The following is a 21227-nucleotide window of genomic DNA, read 5'->3' on the forward strand; positions in this document are numbered from 1 at the left end:
TGTCGTGTTTGAAAAGTTGGGCCTTAAGTGATGTTCCCAACCTTCCTGCCTGCGTAGGTGTTTGAGTAGTACATTTATCCTGCAATTCAAACTACAGGTGCTGGTCATATAATTAGAATATCATCAAAAAGTTGATTTATTTCAGTAATTCCATTCAAAAAGTGAAACTTGTATAATGTATACATTCATTCCACACAGACTGATGTATTTCAAGTGTTCATTCCTTTTAGTTTTGATGATTATAACTGAGAACTAATGAAAACCCCAAAATCAGTCTCTCAGAAAATTAGAATATTGTGAAAAGGTTCAATATTGAAGACACCTGGTGCCACACTCTAACCAGCTAATTAACTCAAAACACCTGCAAAGGCCTTTAAATTCTTCTCTCAGTCTAGTTCTGTAGGCTACACAATCATGGGGAAGACTGCTGACTTGACAGCTGTCCAAAAGACGACCATTGACACCTTGCACAAGGAGGGCAAGACACAAAAGGTCATTGCTAAAGAGGCTGGCTGTTCACAGAGCTCTGTGTCCAAGCACATTAATAGAGAGGTGAAGGGAAGGAAAAGATATGGTAGAAAAAAGTATACAAGCAATAGGGATAACCGCACCCTGGAGAGGATTGTGAAACAAAACCCATTCAAAAATGTGGGGGAGATTCACAAAGAGTGGACTGCAGCTGGAGTCAGTGCTTCAAGAACCACCACGCACAGACGTGTGCAAGACATGGGTTTCAGCTGTCGCATTCCTTGTGTCAAGCCACTCTTGAACAAGACACAGCGTCAGAAGCGTCTCGCCTGGGATAAAGACAAAAAGGACTGGACTGCTGCTGAGTGTTCTCTGATGAAAGTAAATTTTGCATTTCCTTTGGAAATCAAGGTCCCAGAGTCTGGAGGAAGAGAGGAGAGGCACAGAATCCATGTTGCTTGAAGTTCAGTGTAAAGTTTCCACAGTCAGTGATGGTTTGGGGTGCCATGTCATCTGCTGATGTTGGTCCACTATGTTTTCTGAGGTCCAAGGTCAACGCAGCCGTCTACCAGGAAGTTTTAGAGCACTTCATGCTTCCTGCTGCTGACCAACTTTATGGAGATGCAGATTTCATTTTCCAACAGGACTTGGCACCTGCACACAGTGCCAAAGCTACCAGTACCTGGTTTAAGGACCATGGTATCTCTGTTCTTAGTTGGCCAGCAAACTCTCCTGACCTTAACCCTATAGAAAATCTATGTGGTATTGTGAAGAGGAAGATGCGATACGCCAGACCCAACAATGCAGAAGAGCTGAAGGCAGAGCAACCTGGGCTCTCATAACACCTGAGCAGTGCCACAGACTGATCGACTCCATGCCACGCTGCATTGCTGCAGTAATTCAGGCAAAAGGAGCCCCAACTAAGTATTGAGTGACGTACATGCTCATACTTTTCAGTTGGCCAACATTTCTAAAAATCCTTTTTTGCATTGGTCTTAAGTAATATTCTAATTTTCTGAGAATACTGAATTTGGGATTTTCATTAGTTGTCAGTTTTAATCATCACAATTAAATGAAATAACGATTTGAAATACATCAGTCTGTGTGGAATGAATGAATATAATATCCAAGTTTCACTTTTTGAATGGAATAACTGAAATAATAATCTAACTATATGACCAGCACCTGTATTCAGATATCTGATTAAAGCATTTAAAAAGCTATTTCATGAAAATGGCCTACTCTCCTAAGATTGTTTAGAATCAGCTAAAGCAAATGAATATTAAGTAGGCCTAATAAGAAATTTAAATACCACCAAATTTATTGCATTTTTGACTTTGAAAACAATAGGCCTAATTTTGTATATTATGTAGTTTAAATAAATACAGTGAAACGACTTAAACAGGGGAGCGTAAATGTTTTTAAAATTAAGGAATAAAAAGAAATCCAACAGGATTCCCATGCTAGATAGTGTCAGGCAGCCCAAAATGTACAGAAGTACACGATCCATGGAGCAAACTAACCTGAGGGGAAAGTGAAAGACCACGCCACAGTTCAGTAAGTGACGACAAGGGGCGCTATTTTCTCACTCCGCATGCAAACCTTTGGTGTGTGTTTAGTAGGCTACTCGTACGTTGTTCGCCTTCAAATCTAACTTTAAACCCTTCCCTGAAATCAGAGCCAGAGTTTTATAGTCAGTAACGCTGACGCCCGCCCTCAGTTTTTGCCAGACCACCCTGACGTCTCTTCACAATGAAGGAGAACTGAAGGACTGTGTCAACTTTCAAAGTCGTTCACCTTTCTGTTGTTGCTTCACCAGCCAGTGTTTTTCATGCGGCCACACTGAGGTAGGCACCCTGGCCGCTTCATTGTGTAATTGCTGGCGTTTTGAATTGTCAAACATTCCTGTGTAGTAGCAGACACAATGTAGGCTACGATGTTGTTGGAATCTATAAGTGGCGTTGTTTTGTTTTTTAAGCCAAACTGTGTTCAAAGTTAATCCAACTGAAAGGATTCTTGCCTTTTTTGTTAACTTTCACACGTTGAAAGCGACTTCAAGACTTGCAAACACTCCGCTGGACACATTTGTTAATTTGGTGAAATCCTGTTTACCAAAGCATCCCTTGTACTATAAACTTTTATAATTCGCTTGCACAGATTTCACACAGGCTTCTTTGTGAATGGGCCTTAGAGCTTGATGACGTGACGTAAATAAAGTGGAAATATTACTGAATGTATAGTACTGTATGATGGGTCTGATTTGCACCCATTTCTTTAACTCAACTCATACTTAACGACTTTTGCAAGATTACATGCGGAGCACGTTAAATGGCAAAATATTTGGAATGTGATTTTTATGTGTGTAACTACGCAGAGAAAACAGCAGTGAGTGACCTTGGCAGCAGATGACAGCTTTAAAACACTATTGTGATTTAAAACAAACCAGCATGACCCAGGTGGCTGTCAGAGGTTGTATTTGTTTTGAGCCATGTTTCCTGGCCATAACGTTTGTAACACCATGTATTTCAGCATGAATATGTTCAAAAGCGATGAAGGCTCAACAGCACCACCTCCAGTGGGGGTCCCACCTAGACCCAGCAATGAGGTAGGCTATGGAAAGTGCGAGAGAGTGGTCGGGGCTAGTTGTTTGTTTCACATGTGTTTTTCCATTAATTGTGGCCTTCATTCATCACTAGGATTTAGACAGACCCATCACACACAGCCCAAACAGCCAGAGTGCATGAAAGACCATAGGCCTACACATCAGAGATGTCCCCCACATATTTTGACTGTAAAATTATTTCTTAAACCAACAGTGGCGAAATAGGAATGCCATTAGAAAGAATTAATCTGTCAAAGAATGAGAAAATATATGTGGAATATATAAAGAGAAATATAAACATAAAGATGAATTAATAAAAGATAAAGATAAAAAATAATAAATCAAATAATAACTAGTAAATTATTAATATGTATGTATTTATGTATTTAATGCGATTTTTACATATAAATTAGAATTTTCAGTACGGTCTTTGTTTTGTGTTTTGACTTTATTTAAAAATTTTTCTTATTGCATTTGGAATTTAGAGCTCCTTTCATTGTGTTACAGTGTGGCAGAAGGAAAACAAATTTTATTGGATTGAAGCGATTCATACAGGAAAAACTTGCCACCTGGAACACTGATTTACCACTAGACCCATTTTATAGTATAGTAGCTATTTAAAAAAAGTGCAGTCAATGGAAAAATAACAGCAAGACGCCTTGTAAAGACAGACATGTTTTTAAACCGATGACTAAATTTTGAAATTTTTTGTAAAATAGTTTGTTGTTTCTTCAGACCCCCTCCATAGTCAGCAAAGCTCCTTCCTCTGGATCACTAGAAGAAGGACCAAACTCCACACAGGTGAGAAAAACTCAACTACAACATGTGCCATGACTTTGCAGGACGGATGGGTGACCAGGGTGTGTATTGTGCAATGTGTATATAGTTATGTTTTTGTAATTTGTCCAAACGTGATTTTCACTTTCCTCCATTTATTCTGACAAAAACACAAGTCAATAGGAGCCTTTATTACTATTAACGGATTAAGAACTGAATAATGTTAGTAGTTACTGCAAAACAGTACAATGGTGTGTTATTTCAACAAAGCATACAACAGAAAAAAAGCTGATATGGCTATATCTCAAGAGCAATAGATGATGAAAATGTCAAAAAGCCAATACATATTGCTTTAGCTGCACCGTTAACAGTTTACAAACCGTGAATTGTAAAGTATGAACCAGCACAATTTCAAGCTGGTGTTAAACTGTAGACCCTATTTACGCCACAAGTGTGTCTTATCAAGATAAAATACAGAAGAGACTCTTTCATTTACACTTTTTTGAGATCAGGTGGCTATTCAATCGACCTAAGATGTATTAAGTGACTAAGTGTAAATGAGGTCCAAGTGTAAGTGCATCCAAGAAGCATTCAAGAGGGATTGAAATCCAATTGCTCAAACCATCTCCGGGGACACATACTAGCCAAATGCTCTAGGGGATTAAAGTCTCTGTAACTACATCAGTAAGCCGTTTGTGGAAATAGCCACTCACTGTCTGATTTTCTTAATACATCCATGGTCTGTCTCCTCTGTCCTTGTGATAACAGCAGCTAAAGCCACACTGAAATTAGCCATTTGTTCTCTGTATCATTAAAGCAACAGGGAAAAGCGGCTCCAGCCATTTCTACACATACAAGAGATGGTTTGAGGTAACAGAAGGACAACAGTAACTCAAATAACCACTTGTTACTACCAAGGTATGCAGAATACCATCTCTGAACAAGTCAAACCTTGAAGCAGATGGGCTACAGCAGCAGAAGGCCACACCAGGTGCCCCTCCTATCAGCTAAGAACAGGAAACTGAGGCTACAATTCACACAGGCTCACCAAAGCTGGACAGTAGAAGATTGGAAAGACGTTGCCTGGTCTGAGGAGTCTCGATTTCATCTGCAACATTCAGACGGTAGGGTCAGAATTTGGCGTAAACAACATGAAAGCATGGATCCATCCTGCCTTGTATGAACGGTTCAGGCTGCTGGTGGTGGTGTAATGGTGTGGGGGTGTTTTCTTGGCACACTTTGGACCCCTTAATACCAACTGAGCATTGTTTTAACTTGACAGCCTACCTGAGTATTGTTGCTGACAATATCCGTCCCTTTATGACCACAGTGTACCCATCTTCTTATGGCTACTTCCAGCAGGATCATGCACCATGTCACAAAGCTCAAATTATCTCAAACTGGTTTCTTGAACGTGACAATGAGTTCACTGAACTCCAACGGCCTCCACAGTCACCAGATCTCAATCCAATAGAGCACCTTTGGGACGTGGTGGAACGAGAGATTCATATCATGGACTGCGTGATGTGTCATGTCAATATGGACCAAAGTCTCTGAGGAATGTTTCCAACACCTTGTTGAAAGTATGCCATGAAGAATTAAGGCAGTTCTGAAGGCAAAAGGGGGTCCAACCCAGTACTAGCAAGGTGTACCTAATATAGTGGCCGGTGAGTGTATGGCTAAGTATAAATAAAAATGTCATCCGAATTTTATCTGGATACAAGACTTGAAATGACAAGTTTTAAACGGGGCTGTAGTTGTTCCAAATAAGCCACAGTATGGATGTATTTATTTTTGTTTTCTTTTTTTTTCACTAGGTGATAACTGCCTTCAGTCAGCTGTAAATTCCTTTAATAAAGCTACAAGTTAAAGGAGCAGGACTATAGGACTTGAATTCAAAATTGAATGCATCAGTTCATGAAATATCTGAAACTTGTATTCCAGAAACCTTGGATGCTGAAAGGAGTCTTGCAGAAGGTCAACCCCTTCAGGTTTACCTCCCTGGTAACTACAGAATTGATGACATATATTTAACTGTCACTTTGCTACTACCTTGAGTTTAGTTTAATCTCAAAATAATGAAAAAGGAATTCAAATGTGAATGGTGAAAAGCTAATTAATTCTGTATTTCTCATTTGTCCAATTTTCAATTCTTAGCTTGATATATTAAAGATTTGGAGTTTACAGTGCAAAATATTAGATTGCTTTGTTTTGAGTATCTTATTTTTTCCCCTGCAGGTGCCAAAGAGCGATCTTCAAAATGATTCTGCAGGTCCACCAGAAACAGGGAAAGAACTTAAAGACACACAGGTAAAATTTTCAGCTTGTTGATATGGCATTGTGATTATTTCAATTTGTTATGCTTCAGTTGTCCAATTAATGTGTTTATTATTTAGAACTCAGGGATGATTGCAGGGATGATGCAGAAAGTCAACCCATTTAAATCCTCACAGCCAAAGGTACCAGTTGTAAAACTGATGACACTGGACATTATTATCTCACCAAGGATGCCCCCTTCTTCACATCCTCAGTGTATGTGTCTCTGCCTTGCATCTTGTTTGTCCAGGATACTGGGCCTCTGCACAGTGACCTCTCCTTCAGCAATGGAAGCTTAGCAGACAGTAACAACTTGCCAGAGAAGCAGGTAGGTCCACGCAATTTATCACTTTGTCAAAAAGCAGACCCCAGAAGGCTTTATTAAAAAACTGATCATGTAGGTGTTGGGCAAAAACAAAGTAACACACTTTATGCATGTCAACTACCTATGTGTAGCAATAGTATTTTTATAGCTGCACACAGAGAAAACATAAACCATAATGACTCTCATAAAATAGTAATTTTGTCAGTAATCCTCCAGTATGTAGAAAGCAGCAGCATGCATTGATTCCTAACAGTGTTATCCTTGCTACTACCACTAGATGGTGCCAAAGAAAGCAACTTGGCTCTTTTAGTTAGTTTTTTGTCCACCTCCTGAATATAGCCAGCATAGATAGGGTGAGATTTTTTTTCTAAAACATCTACTGTGTCATAAATAACAGAATGTAACGAATATATACTTGTATTTTCTGTATTTGTGCATTTTTTTTGTAAAGATCTTTGAACCCATGGGCGGCACGCTGGTGCAGTGGTTAGCACTGTCGCCTCACAGCAAGAAGGTTGTGTGTTCAAACCCCGGTTGTCCCGACCTTTCTGTGTGACCACCATCCAAAGACATGTAGGTTAATTGGTGTCTTCGAAATTGTCCTTAGGCGTGAATGTGAGTGTGAGTGTGTGTCTGTCTATGTGTGGCCCTGCGATGTCCAGGTTGTACCCTGCCTTTTGCCCAATGTCAGCCGGGATTGGCTTCAGCCCCCCCGCGACCCTGTACGCAGGATAAGTGGTTGACGATGGATGGATGGATGGATCTTTGAACCTTTGATGGTCAGGGGGCTGGTGCAGAAATTAAACCCCTTTTAGGGCTTACACACAGGAAGGTTACTGTGCAGAAGATAACCACGTCAACTTCAGATTTTGCAATTGCATGTTAAGTTTACTTAACATGTAAGAGGGACTTTGTGTTCTCATTTTTTCCTGGGTTGGCATTATTTTCTACACCAACTGGATGGGCAGGTTTTGTTGTGATATAGATTCTCGATGAGGGTTATCAAACAAACTCAGATGTTCCCAGTAATGCTTCCTCATTCAAGACACAGGTATGGGTTACAGTAAAATGTTTATTTTTTGAAGGAATGAGGATGTTTTACTCAGTTTTATTAAGTGGGGGTCATTTGAGAGGTGATCCGGATGTACGGTGTGTGTTGGTAACTTAAGCCACAAACACAATCCCTCATTACAAATTATGTTATCAGTATCATTTGTTCTGCGTATGTCAATAATTAACTCACAAGAAACCAATGTTTTTTTCTAACCAGCTGCTCGAAACTTTTGTTTTCCACCCACCCATTTTTTAAAACTCTTATTAGAAAAACACAGCTATTCACAGTGAACACTCCGCCAGCTATGAAAGCTTGCATGACAGCACCACAGAGAGACATGTATGACCTTAAGTGCATCTCCTCAGTTTCTTGAATGATTTGTTTTTAAAAATGCTGTTTGTTTTTCCCAATTTCTGAAACAAATCTAGATACCTAGATGAAGGTTTTTGCCTTGAATCTAATGAGCCAAATGTGATCTCTAGCTGGTACGGACAGCTGTTAACAGTGGCTGACTTTTTGTCCAATGAAAGGATGCTGTCTAGCCAGAAAAATTCTAAGTATCTGTAATGTGAGAAGTGTATGACGTTCATTGTTCACCCTTCCTGGATTGTTATTGTTATTAGTCATAAGGAAACATCCCAGTGAATAAACATGTAATAAAACTTTTAACCCAATAAATGCAAAACTGTCCCTATCCTGCACCTAGTTTGTAGTCACATGCAGTGTATTGTTTGGGTCATGAACAGAAGTACCCATAAACATGTAGCATTTTGAGGGGACTCATTTATTTAGCCATAAAATGCTGTATTATTATTTATATTCTTTCCATTACATTGTAGTAAAAAAATTTTTTAAATGACATTTTCTACATTGGAAGTCACAATTTCTGATGTTCAGTTTTGCCTTGTTTCATTTTTTTCATGGTTATACATTTAAAAATGATTTATGACACTTTAACCAAAGTGTCTTACAATAAGTGCATTCAAACATGGGGATACAACCCAAAAATTTACCCTGCCTGGGTAAAAAAATGGAACGTTTTTTTCTATAGTGCAGTTTTGTTCCCTTCAATTATTTTAAATTTCCAGTTTTTCTTAGAATTGATTTATTTTTTTTGCTCCACACTACTCATGTGATACTCAGACACTGCCCTAGGTGAGTAGGCAAGGCAGCTTTATGCATAAAGCACAATCAGTTTAGTGCTTTACATAAGGTAAAGTAAATAATAAAGAACAACAACATAGGAACAATTTTAAGAGCATAAAAATAAATACAACCAACAAAGCAATCATAGACTCAATACAGTTTTGGTGCAGTAATAAATTGACCCCAAATCAAAGTGCAGTATAGTTAATGGCCAAGTGAGTACAGCTGAGCCGCATTACAGCTGTTTTTCCCCACAGTGCAAATTAAAGTTGGTGCTTATCAAGCGCACACATTCTCATTCACATCAGTTCGCAGTGACATTATGAAACTACAAATAAAACTTTACTCAGCACGACAAGGCTGCTTCCATAAACTGGGCAGTGCAATATTTTTATAAAGGCTGTGTGGATAGGGGATAGTTTTTAGTTACTTATTTTTATTCAAGTAAGAGCCCTTTTGTTGGGTTATATTGTGCCCTATCTTAACCTCAACATGACAGAGCAGCTTCTTGTTTTTCCATTGTGTAGTTTCCCACGTCTGTCTTTATTTCCTTTTGGCAAGTGCATCCATTTATCACATGGCAACTCGGAGCTTAAATGACACACAAATATGTTGTCAATATGCAATCGCTGCTACTCGAGCTAAATCTGTCCATTTTCACAATCTTTGCTCATATCAAATTACCCCTTGCGGAGTGGTATGTGTCTCATCCTCAAGCTCGGGTCCTCTACCAGAGGCCTGGGAGTTTGACGGTTCTGCGCAGTATCTTCTGGACAGAGACCTCTGATTTACCTGGTATCTGCTGTAGCCACTCTCCCAGTTTGGGGGTCACAGCCCCCAGTGCTCCGATTACCACTGGCACCACTGTTGCTCCTACTTTCCACATCTTTTCTAGCTCCTCTTTCAGCCCTTGGTATTTCTCAAGCTTCTCGTGTTCCTTCTTCTTGACGTTGTCACTTGGGATTACCACATCTATCACTGCAGCCTTCTTTTGCTGTTTGTCGATCAACACGATGTCTGGTTGGTTAGCTGTCAACAGTTTGTATTATATGTTATCTATTATATTAACATCAGATTTGCTGGGAATATATTGAAGTAATAAGCTTGAACATTAGATGAATAAACACACTATTATTAAAATTCAACCAATTTAATAATAATCTGGATAAAACCATCAAGTTCTTAAAAGAACTCCAGCACAGAGAGAGGAACAAAATAAACACATTGTATAAACACGGCAGTTTGTGTCTGAACACAGAATGGGCCACATCAGGTCCAGATTCTGCAGACAGAGAGAAACACACAGATGTCATTTGTTAGCATTTGTTAACACTTTGGGTTTGTTTTGAAAAGCTACAGTACGTAGTCAAGATGCCTCCTCAACATGCGACGCGGCTGCTGCTGAGAACGGAACCCCGGGTGGAAAAGTCCAGAAGACGGGTTCTGATTTTTTTTTTCTGACTTTATCTAACGTAGCCTGGTACTGATGGAGAAAGTCACGTATATACAGGGAGAGAGAGAAATGGAAAGAAGCAGAGGACAGAGGGACGTTAGGTCTGTGAGTGTAGGGGAAAGAGCACAGAACGAAAATGAGGCAGATTCAATAAGTGAGTGAAAACTTAAATAAGGTGGCGAATGAAGTAGGCTATAAATTAGGCCTGGGCATGTTAACAGGGAAACTTGCTACTGAACAGACCGTTTATGCCGCTCTCTGAAGAAAGAGAAAAAAAAAAAAAAATACAATGTTTCTGCTGATATCTGTTCAGAAAAAGACCCAAGAAAACTGGACTCTGATGGTAACTTGTTTTAACAAGCTAGATAAAAGGGAAGGCCCTGGCAGTGGCAAATAGCTTTGGTTTAATATTTGATTTGATTACATTAATGTTTAAATTGAGATTTACAAGAAATATTTAATATTTTATTGCTACTGTGTAAAGGGAATACTGCTGGTAAAAAGCACCTTATTTGTTTTAAGTGTTTCCAAACCACGTTATTGCACGTTTGTGTATATAGCAGTACATTTAAATTAAAAGTGCACAATAAACTACTTTAGAATTCATTATTCAATTTTGTGCATAACAATGCGATTAATCGGGATTATCGGGATTTTAAATGTTGCCCAGCACTACTATAAATGTAACGGTGAAATAAGAAGCAAGCGAGTACATATTGTAAAAACATGCCCACTAATGTCCTTTACTTGTAAAACTAACAACACAACAGCACACTTGGCCACCTAACAGTGTCATTACACACAAGCTCATACTAGTACGTAAGTAGTGTAATTCCACTTATGTGTGCAGGTGAATTTAATACATGAAGTGATACATTTCAAGATTTTGTTTCCATTGATCCAAAATGGAGACACAGCTCATAAAGCTTTCTGATCAAAAGAGGCATGTATGTAAGGAAGTTATGATTCTAAATTAACATTTGATTCCCCAGGTACTTTCATTACAGGTGAAAAATAATAAAAAAAAGACAGACATCTGTTAAATTGCAAGAAATCCAACACCTCACAATATGTTATTTCTAATAGTAATTACACGCACATGAATAAACCACATTTAAATATGCATTTGAAAATTCCTCATTCCGGCTTAAACATCTTGGTGGATTGAGGCTGCAGTTCCAACCTGCTTCTAGTAGCTTGAGGCATTTTACTTTTTAAAACCACGCGAAACAAAAACCCGTGGACTGTGGGTAAACTCTATTGTGAAGTCACTGTTTAGTGGAACCAGATTTTGTAAAGTTATACAAGGTTGTGTTCCACTCCCGCCCAAACTTGAAAAACAGCCTGGGTAACTTTGAAGAACCCGAAGGACAACACCCTGTTTTTTTTAACTTTATATTAAATCCACTTTGCTTTGCACTTTACTTTGTGACAGTCCATCAATAAGAGTGCTTTGTCTCCAGCATCATGCTTCAACAATAACACAACTCGCTCATAACTCAAGTCAGCTAAGTCAACTCACAACTGTGTTACAAAGTGTGACCATAAATCAAGCAAGTCAGATTGATATGTATTCTGCTAAACATGACAGATCATCATTTAATATTACATTAACTTAAACAACTACCATAACAGGCATTTCCAACATCAATACAAAAAAACAGCACTTATTTGATCAATATTTATCATTAATTTCATACCAGTTGTAGAGTTTGGGCTCGGTGAAATGGCTTATAAATAATATCTCAATAGTGTAAGCTTATACCACGATATACGATTTATCATTTAATATACATGTTTTCTTTAAAATAACATGCTGTACATTCTCAAAAAGTGTAAAAATATGATGATCTTTTAGAATATGATGCATTTCTGTAGAACTACTAAACTGTATATGAAGTAGTTAAATATAGCTCAAACTTAAAGGTTCAGTGTGTAATATTTATGAGGATCTATTGACAGAAATGCAATATAATATACATAACTATGTTTTCAGTGGTGGATAAAGACCTTACATAATGAACCATTAAGGGCTGTCCTCGACTAAGAATTTACATAGTCAAATCAGATTTGTCAAGTGTTGCCTATGTGTGTTTGTGCGAAGCTTGGGGGACCAGGGGGTTGAGTGTTGTAGGGTGTACACACGATAGATCCGCTTTAATCTTGAGAAGCTGCAGAGCTGCAGTCTGTATTCACTAGTCTCTGATGTAACTTACAATGTGCATTTCCGGCACAACACCGGTGAAGCTTGTGCGCTGTCTCTCTGCCTGACCACACCATAGACTGTACACAGAGGATGCCCCCTTCCTTAAGGGTTAGGGTTAAAATATTGGATTTATTCATGCACTTTGAAAAAATAATTTTTTCTTTTCACATTTTTATTTACAGGATTATATTGATATTTATATCAAAATTAGGGTGTATATTAACTGTAAGTAATTGGTAATAAACCGGTAGTTCTTTGTAAAATCAGACATTGAGCAACCCCATATTGCAAAAATGGCACGATCCTCATTTCGCTGCGAATATTTAACGGTGAGATTGACAGTCAAATCAGGCTCCACCCATCGAATCTTCTACTATTCAGCGCTAGAACCGTTATGTTGTTATTACCTTAGAATGAGCTATTTCTATCTACACATGGTAGCTGAGCTTTTATCTTGAGAAGCTGCAGTCTCTATTCATTAGTCACTGTAACTTACACTGCACATTCTCTCTGCTCTGCTCGCCTTGCGCAGAGATGTGTAAATCCGCCAACGTGCCGACAATCACGACATACACGTCGCTGTTCCTTGCAGGTCTATTCCAAGTACTGTTTAAAAATGATACAATATTCTTTGTGTGATTCAACAATGGTGATAGACTCAGCACTGCTGGTGCTCTGTCTCTCTGCTTCTTCTACCACACACAGGCTACACCACACGTGCGCACTGACGCCCCTTATCTTAAGGGTTAGGGTTACAATTTTGGATTTATTCACGCACTTTAAAGGTTCAGTGTGTAATATTTCTGAGGATCTATTGACAGAAATGCAATATAAGATCTATAACTATGTTTTCAGTGGTGTATAAAGACCTTACATAATGAACCGTTATGTTTTTATTACCTTAGAATGAGACATTTTTATCTACATAACCGCGGGCACCCCCTTCTATGGAGGTCGCCGTATTTTGTCGTCATGTTTCTACCGTAGCCGACAACGGACAAACAGTGCTACAGAGCGCCTTTCCTCATCATGCCGTTCTTCTTGTGCTTGTATAATTCCAGCGGTGTAGACGCCCGTCACTACATTCAATATGTACAAAGAAGAAGAAGAGGAAATAATAATGAAAACAATATGCAGTCTCTGAGTAGTCTTATGGTTTATTAGAAGCCTGTGGATCTTTATAGCATGAAGCCAGATGAAGTAGCGACAGATGCAGACAGATGATGGCAGAAATCAGAATGTGGATTTTCCCACATGGAAGGCTATAATGTGGGACAGATGTTTTCAAAGCAGTGCTGAAGTTGTCTGTTTTCTGCTGGACAGGTAATTAACTAAAGTTTATCAGACTTTAGCGGTGCAAATGAAAGCTGTTCTTTGATAGCTTTACCTAGAAGCTGTCCATAATCACTGAGAGCCGTGATATGTTTCCCCTGTCAGTGGTGTAAAATATGTAGTTGGATTAATTTCCTGTCGCCTACTTATTCTCCAGCCTGTGGTTTGGCTTTGCCAGTTACATTAGCAATCAGCTGATCAGTAACGTTAATTGGCAATAAAACCCTAACGTTAGCTTAGAGCATGGAAGCATCAGCCAGCTAAACTTTTACTGCCCTGGTAGAAAAATCATGTAAGGTTAGCTGGATTGGTTTATTCTCAAACGCTGTGCTTTGGCTTGGGGTGTAAAATATGTAGTTGGATTAATTTCATGTGGTTAATCTCTCTATCCAGAGCTCCGTTTTGGTTTTGTTACCTTTGTGAGACAATCAGCTGATCACTAATTGGCAATAAAACGGTAACAGCAGGGAAGCTCAGATCAGCAGCTATACTTCACATTTTACTGCCCTGGTGGAAAACATGTATTTCTTTTTACTGCTAATGGTGATATATAACAAGACCATGTACCTATCAAGTGACCAATAATGAATACTTTCCGAATTTGCATTATATTATTATTCATTAATTATTATTATTATGGATATTGCTTCGCCACTGTGCACACAAATGTGTAATTTGTACTTTCACATGCTAAATGCCCATTAAAAATGTTGCACCGTTTTACTACAAGCTGAAATTATGGCTATCAATACTACTTTCTGTTTCTGTTGAATTTCAAAAAAATAAAAGACATTTTGGTAAGATTTACAGATTGCTTTTCTAGTTAACAAAGCAATGTGAGAGAAGCCTCACCAGCCAATGCATTTGTAAACTTCATGTGTTATGTTGTTTATAATGGACTGTGGTGCAAAAACAGAGAGGCTTAAATTGTCCTGTTATCGGTCAGTGGTCATATTTGATGCACTAGATGTGATAGTTTTTGAGATGTTCTTCATTTACTTTGGTATGTTAGTCCAGATGAGCCAACCCTCCCAAGGTGTAAAATACTGTATGAGACATCATGTAGCACTTCATTTCTTGATGTGGCTGTTGTTTATTAATAAGTAACATTAGTATTAAAAAAAACATGGTTTTACTGAATAATTAAGTAAATGTAATTTCTTAATATATCTACTGTATCTAAAGAAACCTAATTTCTTGACTGGCAAATATTCTATCTCATAGATGACATCTTTGTAGCACTGTAGCTAACCTAACATGTTTTTGCAGCATTATATGTTGATGTTTATATCATAATAGGCTGTATATTAACTTATTGGGAGAAAACTGGTAGTTCTATGTAAAATCAGACGTAATGCACCCCCTATAAAGCCAAAATGGTATGATCCTCATTTCAGAACGTCTCTATGAAGATTATTGGGAGTCGAATCAGGCTCTGGCCATTGAATAATCAAAACCTCGACTATTCGGGGTCACCCCTAATGGTAGCCAGTTAATTGTACTTGCAGTCCTTGCTTTCTTGAAATGGGAACAAAAGATGCAGCAAGGTGGAATTTGTCAGCCATTGCATGGCAGCAAAATGGGATTTTACGATGGTGTGTAATTGGTAGCATTTCACAGCGCTTATGAAATGTTGTCCAAATATGGGTGTAAAGTGTGCCGTATTTTTCTGTTACAGGACGCAATGGAAGTTGAGATGCTAGAGATGGCTGAAGTACCAGTTCCCAGCAAAGGAACAGTCCTGGACCCTCTAGATGTAAGCTCATTTTTATAGTTTCTTATAATATTATCAGTGTGATTTAATTTCCCTGTACATACAGAGAGGTGGCTGTGGGTTAGAGTGAGTTGCCCGATAATCGGAAGATCGGCGGTTCAATCCCTGGCTCCTCCAGGCTGCATGTTGAGATACTGAAGATACTGAACCCCAAACAGCCCCTGGTGGCTATTCCACCGGTGTATGAGTGCTTGTGAATGGTGAATGAGATGTAGTGTAAAAGTGCTTTGAGTGGTTGCAAAGACTAGAAAGGCATTTACATTACAGAATTATTCCAATGACTTTAAAATTGTTCACTTTCAGGATGAGGAAGGCCTTTTAGCGTGGTGGAGAACCGTAGAGGGTATGCTTAAAACTGGCAAGATTTTGTTACTTGTTGATTTTGTTTGATTTATTGGGGATCTTGTGTACTACAGTTGGAACTTTAAAGTTGTATTTGTTTCTTTTCTGTGTGTCAGACTGGGATGAGTGGACTGAGGCAAACCAGAATGATGAAGAGTAAGTAGCACATCTACTGAAGTTATCAATTTGCTAGTAGTTTTTTTTGGTTTGTTTTAAAGCTTTAGAGTAGCACTGGCCAGTATTAACATAAAAACATCTAATAACTTTTTAAAAACAATTTCTAAACTGTATCACAGGACCATGCTTAAAATGAGTTTGACAAATGAGTTTGATAACACAATATTTACAGTGATATTTCTACCATACAAAATATTTTTTTCTGCTAATCTTTTACAAGTAAGTCCACAAAAAAGTAACCTTTACAAAAAATAACTAATTCTGATATTCACTTATTCAGCTCCTTTTCAGTGTTTCTCCCTCAACATATTTTCCCTGTCTCAGAGTGGTGGAACAGGTCGCTGATCGTGTCTTCATGGCGGCTCGTCTTTTTGTTCACTTTTTCAACCAGCGTGGCGTCTCACTCCAGCAGCGTATCCTGGAGCTGCTCGATCTGGCTGATACAGCTGACATTTTCCATAAGAAAACAGTCACAACCAGTGTCGGTGGTGGAGTGGCCAGTGTTGCAGGATCCATCACTACGATCACCGGCCTCATTCTGGCGCCCTTCACTGCAGGAACGTCGCTCATCGTTACAGCTGTAGGCATTGGTATAGCTACGGCAGGTGGGGTGGCATCTGCTTCAGCCAACATCACAGACACAGTCCATTCAAAAATGGACCGCAAGAAGGTGGAGAAGATGATCCAAGACTACCAGGAGGAGATCAAGGACATTAAGGAGTGCCTGGAGTTTTTGCAGGTGTGAAGATAGAAGACAGGTTTTCAGCCAGTTTGTCTCAGTTGCATGTAAAGCTTGAAAACTTATTGCTGACCTAATGATCATTTTACTCATGTCCTTTAAACTTTAAGTGTGAAAAATAGTTTTTCTTAGATATCCCCATAGATAACTATGAGGGTAAATTGATGTCATATCCTTGTATATTCACAGACTGAGTCACAAATATATTTTACCTATTGTAAAGACAAATCGATTCAAAATCCACAGCAGCTCTTATTCTGAAACGTGTATTGAGGATATGTGACATCACATAGCAAGCCCTGGATCGAATTCACACTCTTTGTGGTAAAACAGTGTCATAATGATTTGTAGACATGAAGCGGTCCACAAATACACTGTGACCTGCAAAGGCAGATTTAATACTTGAATGCTGAGCATTGCACAGAATTTGAATGTCTTGAAACAGTGGTTTGAAAATCCAAGTTATGGTGCTTTCAGACCAAAAGCGAAGCGAGCGTTCGGGGCGGTGAGTTTACATACAAAGTCAATGCAAAGACGTGTAGAGCTGCGATTTCCTGCTGGACATTGCTGGGAGAAAAGAAAGCGAGGAGGTTGAACTACCTGGTGAGTTCAAAAACATGTGTATGTAATTTTATTCCAGCTATCATTGTACTTTACTGTGACCAAGGTAGCATAGCATAGCCCAGATCGATCAAAACAAACTCCATTCAGAAAACAAACATTTTAGAAGTATTTGTCCTGCTGTCTTGCTGACAGACCTGACAAAGCATGAATTCATATGTTTAACAAATCAGCTTCATATTGTAGTTATTTCGGCATCAGTTTGATCCATTTATTGCTAATTAATCACAGCAAAAGGTTTACTTTGGTTTCATACAGCTGTGGAAATGGCAAGTTGTGTTTATTCGCGTTATCACGTTGTGTGTGAACACTCCAGCGATAAAACCCTGTGAGGAAAGCGTTGCGTGGATTAAATTTGCGTTTGGTCTGAATGCAGCATACTCTATTTGTTTGTAAATTTTGAGGAGTGCATTTGTAAAACAGAGAAATGTCAAAGTTCTGAAAACAAATGCGAAACAATCTACAAATAGAATACGATCCTAAAGCTAAATGTTGTCATTACACATTGACAGGTTTGAGAAATATTTTGGATTTCAAAAATTGTTTAATCCTAATGTCAAATCTCCGATTCGTTATCTATCCGCCAGGAAGGGATGGAGACACTTGAGGAATGGAACTTTGAGAAGTACGCTGAGAGCATCTCAAAGAAGCACCTCAACCAGAATGTCAAACATGTAATGAAGGAGGGCGGCCGGGCGGGCAAGGCTTTAGTGATCAACACCGAGAGCCTGATTAGTACCATTCAGGTACTCAATGTTGCAGGGGGTGCTGCCAAAGCTGCCCAGGTAATGAGTGTTACCACTGGACTTATGTCAGGTCTCTTCCTGGCTCTTGATGTCTTTTTCCTGGCGAAGGATTCCATGGAACTCAAAAAGGGCGCAAAGACAGAGTTTGCTGCTAAGATCCGAGAAGTTTGCAAGGACCTGCAGAATGGGCTGCTGGAACTGAACCGCATCAAGGAGCAGGTGCAGAAAACCATGGATGGTATAGAGGTGGAGGTAGAGGAGGGGGAGCTGTTGAAGTCTGATCTGAAGAAACTTGTCGAGCTTAAAAAATGAAGGACACTGGGGTTATGAAACAAAACCAAAGCCTCACTTTCTCAATCCTAACACCCCAGAAACTAGTTTCAGCAGAAGTGGCATTGTAGTTTAGAATCAATTAATTATAACTTTAATTGCTCTTTCAATAGCTATTTTGTAGTCATATTAAATATTTATATCTAGCCATTTTAATCTGCTGTCTCAGTTGTGAAAGGCAGTCTTACCCAACAGACCAATAGGGAGGAAGGAAAGCATTTTTGCTTACTCATACAATAATAAAGCATCGGATTAAGCATAGGACTCAGGCGTGGATGAGGCGTGATCACCTTGTGCTCAGTGTGTGATGCACTGGTGTGCGCATGAAGAACAATAAACAAGATGACAAGCCCGTCTGTCTGGCTTCACTTGAATTCCTCTGTGCTCATCACCATTTCAGCATGAAGCATGCACCAGGTGGCCAAAAAAGGCACCTGTTGTGGATTATTCTGAATGAGGTGTAACTCAGTGAGATCATGATGAAGACATTACTTTACACAAACCCAACACTGAACAAATGAATTAAATTGTGCCAACATTCACATTTATTAAAGTCTATCTTAAAACAATACTTAATTACCCACATGTACATTGAACCGGTGGTGGAATGTAACTAAGTACATCTCAGAGACAAATATTGTAGTTTCTATTCCACTACATTTGTCTGATGTGCTTTAATTACTAGTTACTTTTTACATTACAATCTTTCATACCTTTCCTGTCCAGTGAAAACCATGTATCTCCAAATATGATGATTTGGAATTAGAAATTGTCTGATAAAATTAAGAATGAAGTGTTGCTTTAAGGGTTGATCCTACTTCTTAATCTAAATAATTTTTTTTTACTGACCTTAGATCAGCTGGCATCAGGGCTGTTTTTCTGAGTTTATGAAAAATTGACTTTAGAGATGATACGGTTCTCAAAGGACAGCAATGCTGCAAACAAATGATGACCTTACAGAATATGATGCATTACTGTATTGCTGTGTTAAAGAGTTAAAACATCCACAGCAGTAAAAAGCAACATACACATGCATGCACGCAGGAATATTAATCCTGTAGCATAATTTTTTAAATTATGGATTATACTTCACATCCTCTGCCCGAACTACTGGTCAGACAACAAAGTATCTTCAGTCAGAGACTCCTTTAGCTTATCAGTAATAACGACCGTTACAACAAGTCATTCCTCTTAACCTCCATCATTCTTGTTTGCCACATACCTCGTGTGTTTTATGTAAATTGTTTGTTTTAGTTATGTAAACTGATGCTAAGTATGACACTGTATTATTAATCCGAAAACATCGTATTGGTAAAGCACTGACAGGGACTGTCACTATGAGTACTTTTACTTTTGGTACTTTTAAGTACATTTTGCTGATAATGCTTACATTCTTTTACTTAAGTAAGGTTTTGATTGCAGGACTTTTACTTAGTAGTGGAGCATTTTCTCTGTGTGATATTACTATTTTTACTTACTAAGTAAAATATCTGAATACTTTTTAAACTATTGTTAAAACTGGAAACAATACTTCCCCAAACTACTTTTTTCCCCCTAAGGCCTGGGCCCAGTTTTCCCAGCCTATACATTACATTTACATTTATTCATTTAAATGACGCTTTTATCCAAAGTGACTTACAATTTCTATTTATGTCAGAGGTTGCACACCAGAGCAACTCGGGGATAAGTGTCTTGCTCAGGGACACATTGGTCTCTCACACCAAAGGCATGTGTCTTATCCACTGCCCCATCTCCACCGCAACACTGAGTACACTATAAAAGCTAGTTAACCTGTTACTCATGGTCATGCCATCCATTTGACGACAGCAGTCTTAATCTCTTTTGTTCTCTATACACTACCACATTACATCATCCCTCTTTACACTACTGATTCCACTGACGACTAAACATACCACACCTGATGTCCACTTATGTATTTGATTAACTTCCTTGTCTTAAATAAAGTACTTCAGATTTCACTGTTGAAATGGTGATTCTCCCACATTTGTCATGGCGCAAGAGTCCTATGCATGTCTAATTTTTGAATTGATGGTTATAAGTTAGTGGCTACTTGCTACAACACAATTTGACCCTCAGGGATTATGGCGAATCTACTCTGACCTCTAAACCCTCACTCTCCAGTGGGCCAGTGCACTGTGAAAATACAGCGCCTGTTTCTGTCCTTCCTTTCATAATAAACCTCTACTAGCTTCAATAAAATCCCTGAATTTGATCATATTTTGGCCACTGTGTCATCCTTTAGGCCAGTTTTCTTTGCGTGTCCTGTCAGTGAGACTTTCAAAGATCAGCCTCACATCTTGAGATAGCACCAAATATTGCGACATCTTGATACATCAACAATATGAGTATTACCTTCACGCTTCTTGAACTTGTTAGACAATGATGAGGGAAGAATTTTGTTCAGCAGTACGGCTTGTTAGGCATTAACCTTGTGTAAGTGACTATATAATATTACTCAGCACTACATTGATCATATCATAAAGCAGAGTCAAAAGGTGGAGTTCAACTCTTTAAAATGACTATTACTCCATTGCTCTACAGTAGGCATATGTACATTGTTAAAGTAAGTGTATTGTTTCTTAAAATAAACTCAATAATCACTTCCTTTAAAGATTATGTCATTAACAAGATGTTATCTTCCATAGCTAGAGTATAGTATACAGTTTACATTAACGTACACATCCAGCAGAACCACAGCAATGTCGGCACCCACTGAAGTTGTTTCTCTGGCCATATAAAGGACGATTACAATCTAGTGTGGTGAAGATAAAAGAGATAAAAGCTATTCTTTCACATTA

General features: G+C 38.6%; 1 protein-coding gene across 6 annotated transcripts; it reads left to right on the top strand.

Moving 5' to 3' along the window:
• Positions 1–2055: 2055 nt before the first annotated feature.
• On the top strand, positions 2056–20387 carry si:cabz01007802.1 (apolipoprotein L6). Of its 6 annotated transcripts, none has more exons than XM_046065665.1 (12): positions 2056–2315; positions 2998–3073; positions 3790–3871; positions 5792–5851; positions 6086–6157; positions 6244–6306; positions 6414–6491; positions 15358–15435; positions 15757–15796; positions 15912–15951; positions 16297–16711; positions 17920–20387. In XM_046065665.1, exons 2-12 carry the CDS (start codon positions 3018–3020, stop codon positions 18388–18390), a joined length of 1455 nt encoding a protein of 484 aa, XP_045921621.1. In that variant the 5' UTR covers positions 2056–2315; positions 2998–3017; the 3' UTR covers positions 18391–20387. The 6 variants fall into 6 exon arrangements, with proteins under 6 accessions (XP_045921621.1, XP_045921620.1, XP_045921622.1 ...); XM_046065664.1 differs by having other exon boundaries at positions 3806–3871; XM_046065667.1 differs by lacking the exon at positions 2056–2315 and adding an exon at positions 4665–5514 and having other exon boundaries at positions 3806–3871.
• Positions 20388–21227: the final 840 nt, after the last annotated feature.

Source organism: Micropterus dolomieu, linkage group LG12 (assembly GCF_021292245.1).
Source record: "Micropterus dolomieu isolate WLL.071019.BEF.003 ecotype Adirondacks linkage group LG12, ASM2129224v1, whole genome shotgun sequence".
Lineage (NCBI taxonomy): Eukaryota > Metazoa > Chordata > Actinopteri > Centrarchiformes > Centrarchidae > Micropterus > Micropterus dolomieu.

Excerpts from the sequence above, each read along its gene's own strand:
- si:cabz01007802.1 (XM_046065664.1), top strand. The coding sequence starts at position 2,999 with ATGAATATGTTCAAAAGCGATGAAGGCTCAACAGCACCACCTCCAGTG. Across the intron at positions 3,074-3,805 it reads CACCTAGACCCAGCAATGAG|ACCCCCTCCATAGTCAGCAA; the intron begins GTAGGCTATGGA and ends TTGTTTCTTCAG. Across the intron at positions 6,492-15,357 it reads ACAACTTGCCAGAGAAGCAG|GACGCAATGGAAGTTGAGAT; the intron begins GTAGGTCCACGC and ends TTTCTGTTACAG.